Source organism: Oncorhynchus kisutch, linkage group LG3, assembly GCF_002021735.2.
Source record: "Oncorhynchus kisutch isolate 150728-3 linkage group LG3, Okis_V2, whole genome shotgun sequence".
Lineage (NCBI taxonomy): Eukaryota > Metazoa > Chordata > Actinopteri > Salmoniformes > Salmonidae > Oncorhynchus > Oncorhynchus kisutch.
Genome location: NC_034176.2, coordinates 77,452,859 through 77,465,349, shown reverse-complemented (window position 1 = coordinate 77,465,349; position 12,491 = coordinate 77,452,859). Strand labels below are relative to the sequence as shown.

The window sequence follows — 12,491 nt, the reverse complement described above, 5'->3', positions numbered from 1 at the left end:
GTCAACTGTGGAGGCTTTTATACAGGGGGGGGGGTACCGGGGTACAGAGTCATGTGGAGGATATATACAGGGGTACCGGTACAGAGTCAATGTGGAGGCTATATACAGGGGGGGTACCCGTACAGAGTCAATGTGGAGGCTATATACAGGGGGGACGGTACAGAGTCAATGTGGAGGCTATAAGGGGACGGTACGAGTCATGTGGAGGCTATATACAGGGGTACCGGTACAGAGTCAATGTGGGAGGGCTATATACAAGGGGGGTACCGGTACAGAGTCAATGTGGTAGGCTTTATATCAGGGGGTACCGGTAAGAGTTAATGTGGAGGCTTTATACAGGGGGTACCGGTACAGAGTCAATGTGGAGGCTTTATACAGGGGTACGGTACAGAGTCAATGTGGAGGCTTTATACAGGGAGTAACGTACAGAGTCATGTGGAGGCTTTATACAGGGGTACCGGTACAGAGTCAATGTGGAGGCTTTATACAGGGATACCGGTACAGAGTCAATGTGGAGGCTTTATACAGGGTACCGGTACAGAGTCAATGTGGAGGCTTTATACAGGGGGTACGGTACAGAGTCAATGTGGAGGCTTTATACAGGGAGTACCGGTACAGAGTCAATGTGGAGGGCTTTATACAGGGGGTACCGGTACAGAGTCAATGTGGAGGCTTTATACAGGGAGTACCGGTACAGAGTCAATGTGGAGGCTTTATACAGGGGTACCGTACAGAGTCAATGTGGAGGCTTTATACAGGGGGTCCGGTACAGAGTCATGTGGAGGCTTTATACAGGGAGTACCGGTACAGAGTCAATGTGGAGGCTTATACCAGGGGGTACCGGTACAGAGTCATGTGGAGGCTTTAATACAGGGGGTACCGGTACAAGAGTCAATGTGGGAGCTTTATACAGGGGGTACCGTACAGAGTCAATGTGGAGCTATATACAGGGGGTACCGGTACGCAGAGTCAATGTGGAGGCTTTATACAGGGGGTACCGGTACAGAGTCAATGTGGAGGCTTATAATACAGGGGTACCGGTACAGAGTCAATGTGGAGGGTTATATACAGGGGGTACCGGTACAGAGTCAATGTGGAGGCTTTATACAGGGGGGTACCGGTACAGAGTCAATGTGGAGGCTTTATACAGGGGGTACCGGTACAGAGTCAATGTGGAGGTTATATACAGGGGTACCGTACAGAGTCAATGTGGAGGCTTTATACAGGGGGTAACGGTACAGAGTCAATGTGGAGGCTTTATACAGGGGGGTACGGGTACAGAGTCAATGTGGAGGCTTTATACAGGGGGGGTACCGGTACAGAGTCAATGTGGAGGCTTTATACAGGGGGGTACCGGTACAGAGTCAATGTGGAGGCTTTATACAGGGGGTTCCGGTACAGAGTCAATGTGGAGGCTTTATACAGGAGTACCGGTACAGAGTCAATGTGGAGGCTTTATACAGGGGGTACCGGTACAGAGTCAATGTGGAGGCTTATACAGGGGGTACTGGTACAGAGTCAATGTGGAGGCTTTATACAGGGGTACCGTACAGAGTCAATGTGGAGGTTATATAAGGGGGTACCGGTACAGAGTCAATGTGGAGGCTTTATACAGGGAGTACCGGTACAGAGTCAATGTGGAGGCTTTATACAGGGGGTACCAGTACAGAGTCAATGTGGAGGCTTTATACAGGGGTACCGGTACAGAGTCAATGTGGAGGTTATATACAGGGGGTACCGGTACAGAGTCAATGTGGAGGCTTTATACAGGGAGTACCGGTACAGAGTCAATGTGGAGGCTTATACAGGGGGTACGGTACAGAGTCAATGTGGAGGCTTTATACAGGGGGTACCGGTACAGAGTTAATGTGAAGGCTTTATACAGGGGGTACCGGTACAGAGTCAATGTGGAGGTTATATACAGGGGGTACCGGTACAGAGTCAATGTGGAGGCTTTATACAGGGGGTACCGGTACAGAGTCAATGTGGAGGCTTTATACAGGGGGTACCGGTACAGAGTCAATGTGGAGGCTTTATACAGGGGGTACCGGTACAGAGTCAATGTGGAGGCTTTATACAGGGAGTACCAGTACAGAGTCTGTGGAGGCTATATACAGGGGGTACCGGTACAGAGTCAATGTGGAGGCTATATACAGGGGGTACCGGTACAGAGTCAATGTGGAGGCTTTATACAGGGGGTACCGGTACAGAGTCAATGTGGAGGCTTTATACAGGGGGTACCGGTACAGAGTCAATGTGGAGGCTTTATACAGGGGGTACCGGTACAGAGTCAATGTGGAGGCTTTATACAGGGGGTACCGGTACAGAGTCAATGTGGAGGCTTTATACAGGGGGGGTACCGGTACAGAGGTCAATGTGGAGGCTTTATACCGGGGGTACCGGTACAGAGTGCGAATGGTGGAGGCTTTATACAGGGGGTACCGGGTACAGAGTCAACCTGTGGAGGGCTTTATACAGGGGGGTACCGGTACCAGCAGTCAATGTGGAGGTTATATACAGGGAAGTACCAGTACAGAGTCTGTGGAGCTCTATACAGGGGGGTACCGGTACAGAGTCAATGTGGAGGCTATATACAGGGGGGTACCGGTACAGAAGTCAATGTGGAGGCTTATACAGGGGGTACCGGTACAGAGTCAATGTGGAGGCTTTATACAGGGGGGGGGTACCGGTACATAGTCAATGTGGAGGCTATTATACCAGGGGGGGTACCGGACAGAGTCAATGTGGAGGCGTTTATACAGGGGGTACCGGTACAGAGTCAAATGTGGAGGCTATATACAGGGGGGGGTCCGGTACAGAGTCAATGTGGAGGCTTATACAGGGGGTACCGGTACAGAGTCAATGTGCGGGGTCAATGTACTGCCAGTTAGTGTGCATTTTTTATATGTAGAGATGTCCAGTTCTGAAGATGGACACACAGACATTCATTCTCTGCCTGATATTTCTGCTCCAAAAAGCAAAGCAGAAAGAGATAAAAGAGGGAGAAAAGAGAAAGAGAAAGAGAGAGAGAAGAGAAAGAGAGAAGAGAAAAGAGAGAGAGAGAGAAAAGAGAGCAAGGCGCTAGATAAAAGAGAGGGAGAGAGGGAGGGCAAGCGAGAGAGAGGGGGAGGAGGGTAGTTGACTAAAACATCTGTCCTGAGGGACTAGTTTGTCAATCTCCCTGCTGCTGGATTAATGACATTAGAGACACACGACTGGCTCACTGTGATGCCGTCACTGCGCTCTCCTCTCTTCCCTCTCTCCTCTCCTCCCTATCTCATCTAATCTCTCTTCCCTCTCTCCTCTCCTCCCTATCTCATCTAATCTCTCTTCCCTCTCTCCTCTCTTCCCTATCTCATCTAATCTCTCTTTCCTCTCTCCTCTCCTCCCTATCCCCTTTCCTCTATTTGCCTCCCAATCTCATCTAATCTCTCTTCCCTCTCTCCTCTCTCCTCTCCTCCCTATCCCATTTCCTCTCCTTGCCTCCCTATCTCATCTAATCTCTCTTCCCTCTCTCCTCTCCTCCCTATCCCCTTTCCTCTCCTTGCCTCCCTATCTCATCTAATCTCTCTTCCCTCTCTCCTCTCTCCTTTCCTCCCTATCCCATTTCCTCTCCTGCCTCCCTCTCTCATCTAATCTCTCTTCCCTCTCTCCTCTCCTCCCTATCCCCTTTCCTCTCCTTGCCTCCCTATCTCATCTAATCTCTCTTCCCTCTCTCCTCTTTCCTCTCCTCCCTATCCCCTTTCCTCTTCTTGCCTCCCCATCTCATCTAATCTCTCTTCCCTCTTTCCTCTCTCCTCTCCTCTCCTCCCTATCCTCTTTCCTCTCCTTGCCTCCCTATCTCCTCTAATCTCTCTTCCCTCTTTCCTCTCTCCTCTCCTCCCTATCCTCTTTCCTCTCCTTGCCTCCCTATCTCCTCTAATCTCTCTACCCTCTTTCCTCTCTCCTCTCCTCCCTATCCTCTTTCCTCTCCTTGCCTCCCTATCTCCTCTAATCTCTAATCTCTCTTTCCTCTCTCCTCTCCTCCCTATCCTCTTCCTCTCCGCAGCATATGGGTGTTTAAGGTGTAATCTGAGATACAGTTCTCTTTGGGATGTTCTTTTGTCAATTTAGCAGATAAAACACCAACATCTGCTCGCCCCCACTTAAAACCACAAAATACTCTGCAGCTACGCCAAGGACTACTACTCCCATATGCAGCTACACTCGGGACTACAAATCCCATTATATGCAGCTGCATTTAGGACTACATTTCCCATCCGCAGCTACACTCGGGACTACAGATCCCACAATCTGCAGCTACACTAAGGACTACAGATCCCATAATATGCAGCTACACATGGGACGACAGATCGCACATTCTGCAGCTATACTCTGATTAACCTTTACAGGATCGGTGACCCGACCTCAGACGGTTGAGCTAACGTAGGCTAATGTGATTAGCATGAGATGGTAAGAAACAAAACAAAATCCCAGGACATAGACATATCTGATATGTCTAATTCTTGTTAATCTAACTGGACTGTCCAATTTACAGGTGCTATTACAGTGAAATAATACCGTGCTATTGTTTGAGAGTGCACAATTATGAACATGAAACTGTATTAATAAACCAATTAGGCACATTTGGGCAGTCTTGATAAAAAATATTAAAAATTAAAAATTAAAAATTATACGACATTTTGAATAGATATGCAATAGTTCATTGGATCATACTAAAACTTTGCACATACACTGATATCTAGTGGCCATCTAGTGGCCAAAGTCTAAATTGCGCCTAGGCTAGAATAATTCATTATGGCCTTTCTCTTGCATTTCAAAGATGATAGTGCAACAAACAAAAAAACATTTTTATCTTTGTATTATCTTTTACCAGATGTAATGTGTTATATTCACCTCAATTAATTTAACATTTCCACAAACGTCAAAGTGTTTCCTTTCAAATGGTATCAAGAATATGCATATCCTTGCTTCAGGTCCTGAGCTACAGGCAGTTAGATTTGAGTTTGTCATTTTATGCAAAAATTGGGGCGGATCCTTAAGAGGTTTATACAGGGGTTTTCAAAACTCTCCTCGGGAACCCCCAGCCATTATATTTGAACAATTCTAAAACTATCACACCTGATTTAACTAGCCAACTAAATATCAAGACCTTGAATATTCCTAAACATCTGAGGGTCCCTGGGGAGAGGTTTGAAAACCACTGAACTACACAACTGTAATACAGTAAACTACACAACTGTAATAACAATATAATGAACATTACTTTGACGGTGTAATAAAGTTACCTACAAACCTTATACGTTAACGTAATAGTTACCTACAATAATGTCAATTTCTGTGATAGACTGTATTGTGATAGACAGCATTACTGGTACGGCATTAGTGATATTCGGAAATGTAGCATCCTATCCAACTATCTTTATTTATTTAGTGGGAGGAGAGGATTGGAGGGAGGGAAGGAGATGAGGATTGGAGGGAGGGAGATGAGGATTGGAGGGAGGGAAGGAGATGAGGATTGGAGGGAGAGAGATGAGGATTGGAGGGAGGGAAGGAGATGAGGATTGGAGGGAGGGAGATGAGGATTGGAGGGAGGGAAGGAGATGAGGATTGGAGGGAGGGAGATGAGGATTGGAGGGAGGGAGATGAGGATTGGAGGGAGGGAAGGAGGTGAGGATTGGAGGGAGGGAGGGAGATGAGGATTGGAGGGATGGAAAGAGATGAGGATTGGAGGGAGGGAGGGAGGGAGATGAGGATTGGAGGGAGGGAAGGATATGAGGATTGGAGGGAGGGGAGGAGATGAGGATTGCAATCAATTAAAGCAGAAAGCTCTGGAGGTCAGCGGAAAGGAAAACAAATTCTCACTCCATCGATTAAGATGTCTCTCTCTCTCTCATTCTGATTCTTGTACAGCACAGCACAGCAGTGTTCATCATTAAGCAGATTGTCTCTCAGCCGCATTACTCTCTACCTGTTCATTCCTACTGTACTGACAAGCTAATAAAGCTAATCTACTCTCTACAGTGATGAAACAGCCTAATCTAGTCATTTAGTCTGACCAAATCTATCTTCTAGCTGGACACTTCCTGGACAGTTCCAGTACAATGCCATGCAGCTCTTGTGACATTCATCTCTGAACACACACACACTTGTGGACGGACACAATGAAAGACCCACACACCCACCCACCCACACACACACACACACACACACACACACACACACACACACACTGACAGTTTTAACACGGCTGCAGGGGTCCATGTCTGTATGTGTCAAAGCCCCCCAACCAGCAGCTCTGTGTGCCCCCCCCCCCCCCCCCCACACACACACACACACACATGCATTAGTCCCTCACATTAGTCCCTCCCCCTCTTTACCCCTGGGGGATCTGATTGTCCAGTGATTTACATGCAGGCAGTGAGTGGGGCGACCTACCAGGTCCTCGTTGTTCAGGGTCGATCTAGTCACCAGGGCGAACGAGATGCCTGCCTTTCGAGCAGCGAGAGTCTGGGAAAGAGAGAGAGAGAGAAAGAGAGAGACAGAGAGAGGGGGAGTAGATAGAGAGAAAGAGAGAGAGAGAGAGAGAGAGAGAGAGAGAGAGAGAGAGAGAGAGAGAGAGAGAGAGAGGGAGAGGGAGAGCGAGAGAGAGAGAGAGAGAGAGAGAGAGAGGAGGGGGGTGGGAGTAGACAGAGAGATAGAGAGAGAGGAGGAGTAGACAGAGGGGGAGAAAGATAGAGAGAGAGAGGGAGTGAGAGAGAGGGAGAGTAAGATAGAGACAAGAAGATAATAAATAGATGCAACTAAGAACCATGACACAATATTAATAATCAAACAAAGTGGTTTTCTAGCACTGCAATAAGATTGTCACTGTCCTCTAGAAGCAGGGCCATGGGGAAATACTTTCTAATGCTGTACTTGACTATCATATCACTGTGGTGTCTGCCATAGAAATAACTGTCTATTCCTCACTTTCAGACGGTTTCTATAGTTGTAGAGCCAGAATCAGGATGCATTCCCAAGGATGCCATATTTCCTGTGTAATGTACAGTATTTTGACCTGAGCACTATGGGCGCTGCTCAAAAGTAGTGCACTCTATAGGAAATAGGGTGCCATTTGGAGTCAGCACAGAGAGATTAGCCCTGTCTATATCTAATCAGCTAAACTTTACTGCAGCAAAGAGATCAAACTCATCTTCAACTGCTAAATGAGTTTTGTTTCTGTGCATGTCTGACATGGATTCATGACTTTGTAAGATAAACAAAATGACAGAGACAGACACAGAGAGAGAGAGAGCAGGCGGGCGAGAGAGCGAGGTAGGGAGAGCGAGCGAGAGAGAGAGAGAGAGAGAGAGAGAGAGAGAGAGAGAGAGAGAGAGAGAGAGAGAGAGGAGAACCAGCGCTCTCTCAGTTTGTCTGATCTGGGGCTTCTCTGTTTGTTGATTGGTTAATCTAGTTTGTTTAATCAGCCTGTGCACAGCCAGCCTTATCTATGCTTTCTCTGGCCTCCGGCTATCCTTTGGGGACACTGACGACACTGAGGAGAAAAATACTACGGTGTCACAAACTAATCTTTGTCTTGTTCGCGGCCATAACAGCCAGACCAACTGAGAAGATAAGAAATGGAGCAACAAAATAATAGTCTTCACGTCCCAGCCCCAACCGCCACAGACCCTCACGGAGGTAGACCTGTGTTCAAATGCTATTTGAAATCTTTCAAATATTTTGACCGTTTTCTTTAGTCTTTCTTGAGAGCAAGCTGGTCGGGGAATGGGGTTAGGAATTTTGGGACTATTCTATCGGTCCATTAAGCCATGCAAGCTCAGTCAAGCACAGATCAACTATTTACAAATTATAACACAGGTCTGTCTGTCCGATTCAGACATCTCAGGATGTCTACTACAAAGAATGTACCTCTAGCGAGCTTCTTGTTCATTATCAAGGCCGTAACAACAAGTGAAGACAGAGAGAAACAGAACAACTTACCCAGATATATTTTGTAATATGTTATAATTTTGTAAAGGGCTTGGACTTACCATAGCCTGATGGTTTCCACAGACGCAATGAAACGAAAAAGCAAGAGATGCAATTAGAAGCTGTCTGTCAGGCAGGCAGGCAGACAGACATGGGCATTATCTCAAATCACACCCTATTCCCAATTAAAGTGCACTACTTTTGACCAGACTCTATAAGGATCTGGCCTATTGTCTATATAGTGCATTACTTTTGACCAGGTCCCACAGGGCTCTGATCAAAAGTAGTGCACTCTCTAGGTAATAGGGTGCCAGGGCTGATAGAAGTGCACTATAAAGAGAAAAGGATGCCATTTCAAATGAAGCCCTGATGTCACACAGAGAATAGCCACAGCATGGTTGAACTGAGAGCTTCAGAGCTAAGACAATCTGTGACATGCATTACAAGTCAGCTCTATGGAACAATTCATCTCAGTCGTTTAGAGCTCTACAATCTATAGAATCATATTCTTTACATGCATTAAACATTACAGAATTGCACTCATGCTTGGTATTTGTAGTGTTGGTCTCGGTACATGTATAGGTCCAGGTGATTTGTTTCCTGACCACATGACCTGACCAGGAACAAAACTACAGCTAGGTATCACCGCTAGCGCCCAGAGTCTTTCCTGGTCATGTCTTATGGTCTGGGAAGAACTCCTGGCCCCATCTCTGTAGGATGAAGCATTTGATCATAATATTTCCGCTGTCACTTCTGCACGTTAGTTAGTCTGGTAGACACACCAACAGACGAACACCAAACAGGACAAACAGGTACACGCAGGTACAGGTACGTTTACAGTGACGCCAGTTGGACTTTACACCACTGACTCATACACAGTACACTAACTAACTAACATGTACATTACATGGTAACATTAATATCCACTAAACAAGAGTGTGGAGAGGAGATAGATAGAGTTACATATATATCATTATACTAGGGCATTAGTAGGCAACCCTGGCCTGGAGTGCCACAGGCGCTTCATGTTTTTGATTTAACCAACCTGGAAGACCAGGTGTGTAATGGTTTTAGGCCATCACTGAACTGATCAATTAGCTCAGTTGGTCAGGTGAGGTGCCTAGTTGGAACAGAATCCTGCAGTACCTGTGGCAGTCCAGGAACAGGGCTGCCGACCCCTGTGCTAGAGAAGAGCCTGGTGCCACATCTGCATGTGCTCTAGCCAACTCCCATGAAGTCCGTCGTCATGGCCACCATACACACACAGTATACAGTATGTTATGTTGGCTAGAGCACATACAGGTGTGGACCAAATTGATATTAGAGGAATATAGGAAAATGCAGACATGGACAGCTGACAATATTGACTCAGTCTTTACCATCCTCTAGCCCGGGGGAGGCCAATCCTTCTCCCTGAGAGCTACTGCAGGTGCAGGCTTTTGCACCAGCCCTGCACAAGCTAACACACCACATTCAGCTAATCAAAGATACCGATGAGGCAGCTGATTAGTGGAGTCAGGTGTGTTGGAGCAGGGCAGGAGTAAAAAACAGTGGGCAAAGTTGACTGATATGATGCCATCCTTACAACCAGTTTACCAGTTTACAGTTGATCTTGTTTTATTGAAACAATTTCAAACGATATATTCCATTGGAAAATATGTACTTGTTGTAATATGGTTGTAATTACGTCACGCTGATTAAAATGATGTCATTACATCCAGTTTATAACCTTTCAACGAGTTTTGCCCACTGGGAAACCCAACCTAACCTCTTGAAGTAAATGTGTCTTTATAGGTAGAATAAACGTCTCGACAACATTTCCCCCTTTCCTACAAGGTCGTGCCCTGCACACATTTTCGTCTGGAGGTTGGGTTGGGGAAGCCTGCATGCCCGGTAGGTCTCCAGCCAGCGGGCTGTCCGGCCCAGGTCTAGCCATGTCTACAGCCCAGCTATGGTAAAGATCCATGGGGCATCCATGACCATGGTGTTGTGTTGGTTCAGCCATGTTTGGGGCAGCCATGGGTTCTGTAAGCAGGCGGATGTCACCTCTACATGAACCCAGAGTGTTGATGTAAGTGTAAGTGGTCAACATGCACCGCTATTCTGCTCGGGTTGCTGCAGGCATTATCAAGTAACAATACAATCTGAGTCAGGCATTACTAGTACATATTAAAACCCTGAGTTCGGATGTTACTGAGTGTGGAGATATTTATGGTTAGCTAAGAAGTCATTTTAAATATGTATTTAAATGTAAATATGTTTTGCATCCCACTGTGATTGGTGGGGATCCCTCCTGTCCCAGCCAATCAGATCGCTGTTGCTGCCCTGAAGCAATCCCACAGCCAATGGCGGACATCGACAGAGGAGAGACATGACAGGGGGACCAATTAGAACAGTGATTACTGACTTCATCCGGGGGGGGGGGGGGGGGGGGGTAAAAGGTTCTTCTTACAGTGATGCTTTTACAATGATTTAAAAGCCTCAGAACAGTTCAATCAGAAGTCAATGAAGTCCTCAGATAGATATATTTTTGGGTTGAGTTGTCAACATTTCAAATAATATTACTTAATTGTCTTGTTCGTTCAACTCCAAAATGTCAAAGTTTGGGCTTGGGGGGTTTGCCTGAAATCTGACAACTCACTGAAAAATATCCCCCATAGCTGTTATGGGTCTGTGTAAGTAATGGCAAATATCAAAGATCCACTCAAAAACCCAGAAACAACAACGACAACCTCATACTCACCAAGACATTGTTGGTTATTAATTTTCATGAGAAATATGGACAAATACAGCATCAACTCATGTTCTTCACTGTGTTATAAACAGCTATCAGAAACTATATAAGCCTTAAATTAACATCAAGCTAATATATTATCATTTCTACCAGATGTACTTTTTCACCAGGAATGAAATTGAAATATTGTACATGGATACTAAGAGCTCAGAGTGTGTGTTTCATAATTCCCTTGATGGTTGTTATGATCTATGTTAAAGGTTATATTGTATGTATAATATCTCAATAGGGTGGTAAGAAATCGAACCTGATATGGAAGACATTATATAATGAATCATGAAAACAGACACTGAAGCACAAGAAAGACTTCACCAACAGTTGAACCCATCACTACTACTAGTACGACTACTACTGCTACTACCACAACAACAACTACTACTACTACTACTACTACTACTACTGCTATACTGCTACTACTACTACAACAACTACTACTACTACTACTACTACTACTACACTGCTACTACTACTACTACTATACTGCTACTACTACTACTACTACTACTACTATACTGCTAACACTACTACACTGCTGCTACTACTACTACTACACTGCTACTACTACTACTACTACTACTACTACTACTACTACTACTACTACTACTACTACACTGGTACTAATAATACTAATACTACCAGTACTAGTACCACTACAACAACTGCTACTACACTGCTACTAATACTACTACTACTACTACTACTACTACACTACACTGATACTACTACTATACTACTACTGCTGCTAATACAACTACTACTACTACTACTACTACTGCTGCTACTAATATACTGCTACTGCTGCTGCGTCTACTAGTACTACTACTACTACTACTGATACTACTACTACACTGCTACTAGTACCACTACTACTGCTGCTGCTAATACAACTACCACTACCACTATTACTACTACTGCTACTAATACACTGCTACTACTGCTACTACTGCTACTACTACTACTACTGCTATTACTACTACTACTGCTGCTGCTATTACAACTACCACTACTACTACTACTACTACTATTACTACTATTGCTGCTGCTGCTGCTGCTGCTGCTACTACTACTATTACTACCACTACTACTACTACTACTATTACTACTACTACTACTGCTGCTGCTGCTACTACTACTACTACTACCACTACTACTACTACTACTATTACTACTACTACTACTGCTGCTGCTGCTACTAATACACTGCTACTACTGCTGTGTCTACTAGTACTACTACTACTACTACTACTGATTCTACTACTAGACTGCTACTAGTACTACTACTACTGCTAATACAACTATCACTACTACTATTACTACTACTGCTACTAATACACTGCTACTACTGCTACTACTGCTGATACTACTACTACTACTACTGCTACTACTACTACTACTACTACTACTACTACTACTACTACTACTGCTGCTGCTACTACTACTACTACTACTACTAATACACTGCTACTACTGCTACTACTGCTGATACTACTACTACTACTACTACTACTGCTAATACAACTATCACTACTACTATTACTACTACTGCTACTAATACACTGCTACTACTGCTACTACTGCTGATACTACTACTACTACTACTACTACTACTACTGCTGCTGCTACTACTACTACTACTACTGCTACTACTACTACTACTACTACTACTACTACTGCTACTACTGCTACTACTACTACTACTACTGCTACTACTGCTACTACTGCT

At 45.1% G+C, this 12,491-nt stretch overlaps 1 protein-coding gene across 1 annotated transcript in view; it reads right to left on the bottom strand.

Moving 5' to 3' along the window:
• Positions 1 to 6,354: 6,354 nt before the first annotated feature.
• The window catches only part of LOC116361083 (protein unc-13 homolog C-like), a 54,525-nt gene continuing 48,388 nt past the window's right edge, over positions 6,355 to 12,491 (bottom strand). Inside the window, exons 6-7 of the mRNA XM_031815846.1 lie at positions 8,037 to 8,042; positions 6,355 to 6,510 (exon numbers count right to left, since the gene is read on the bottom strand). Coding sequence (XP_031671706.1) covers positions 6,355 to 6,510; positions 8,037 to 8,042 — 162 coding nt within the window. The remainder of the gene's footprint in view (positions 6,511 to 8,036; positions 8,043 to 12,491) is intronic.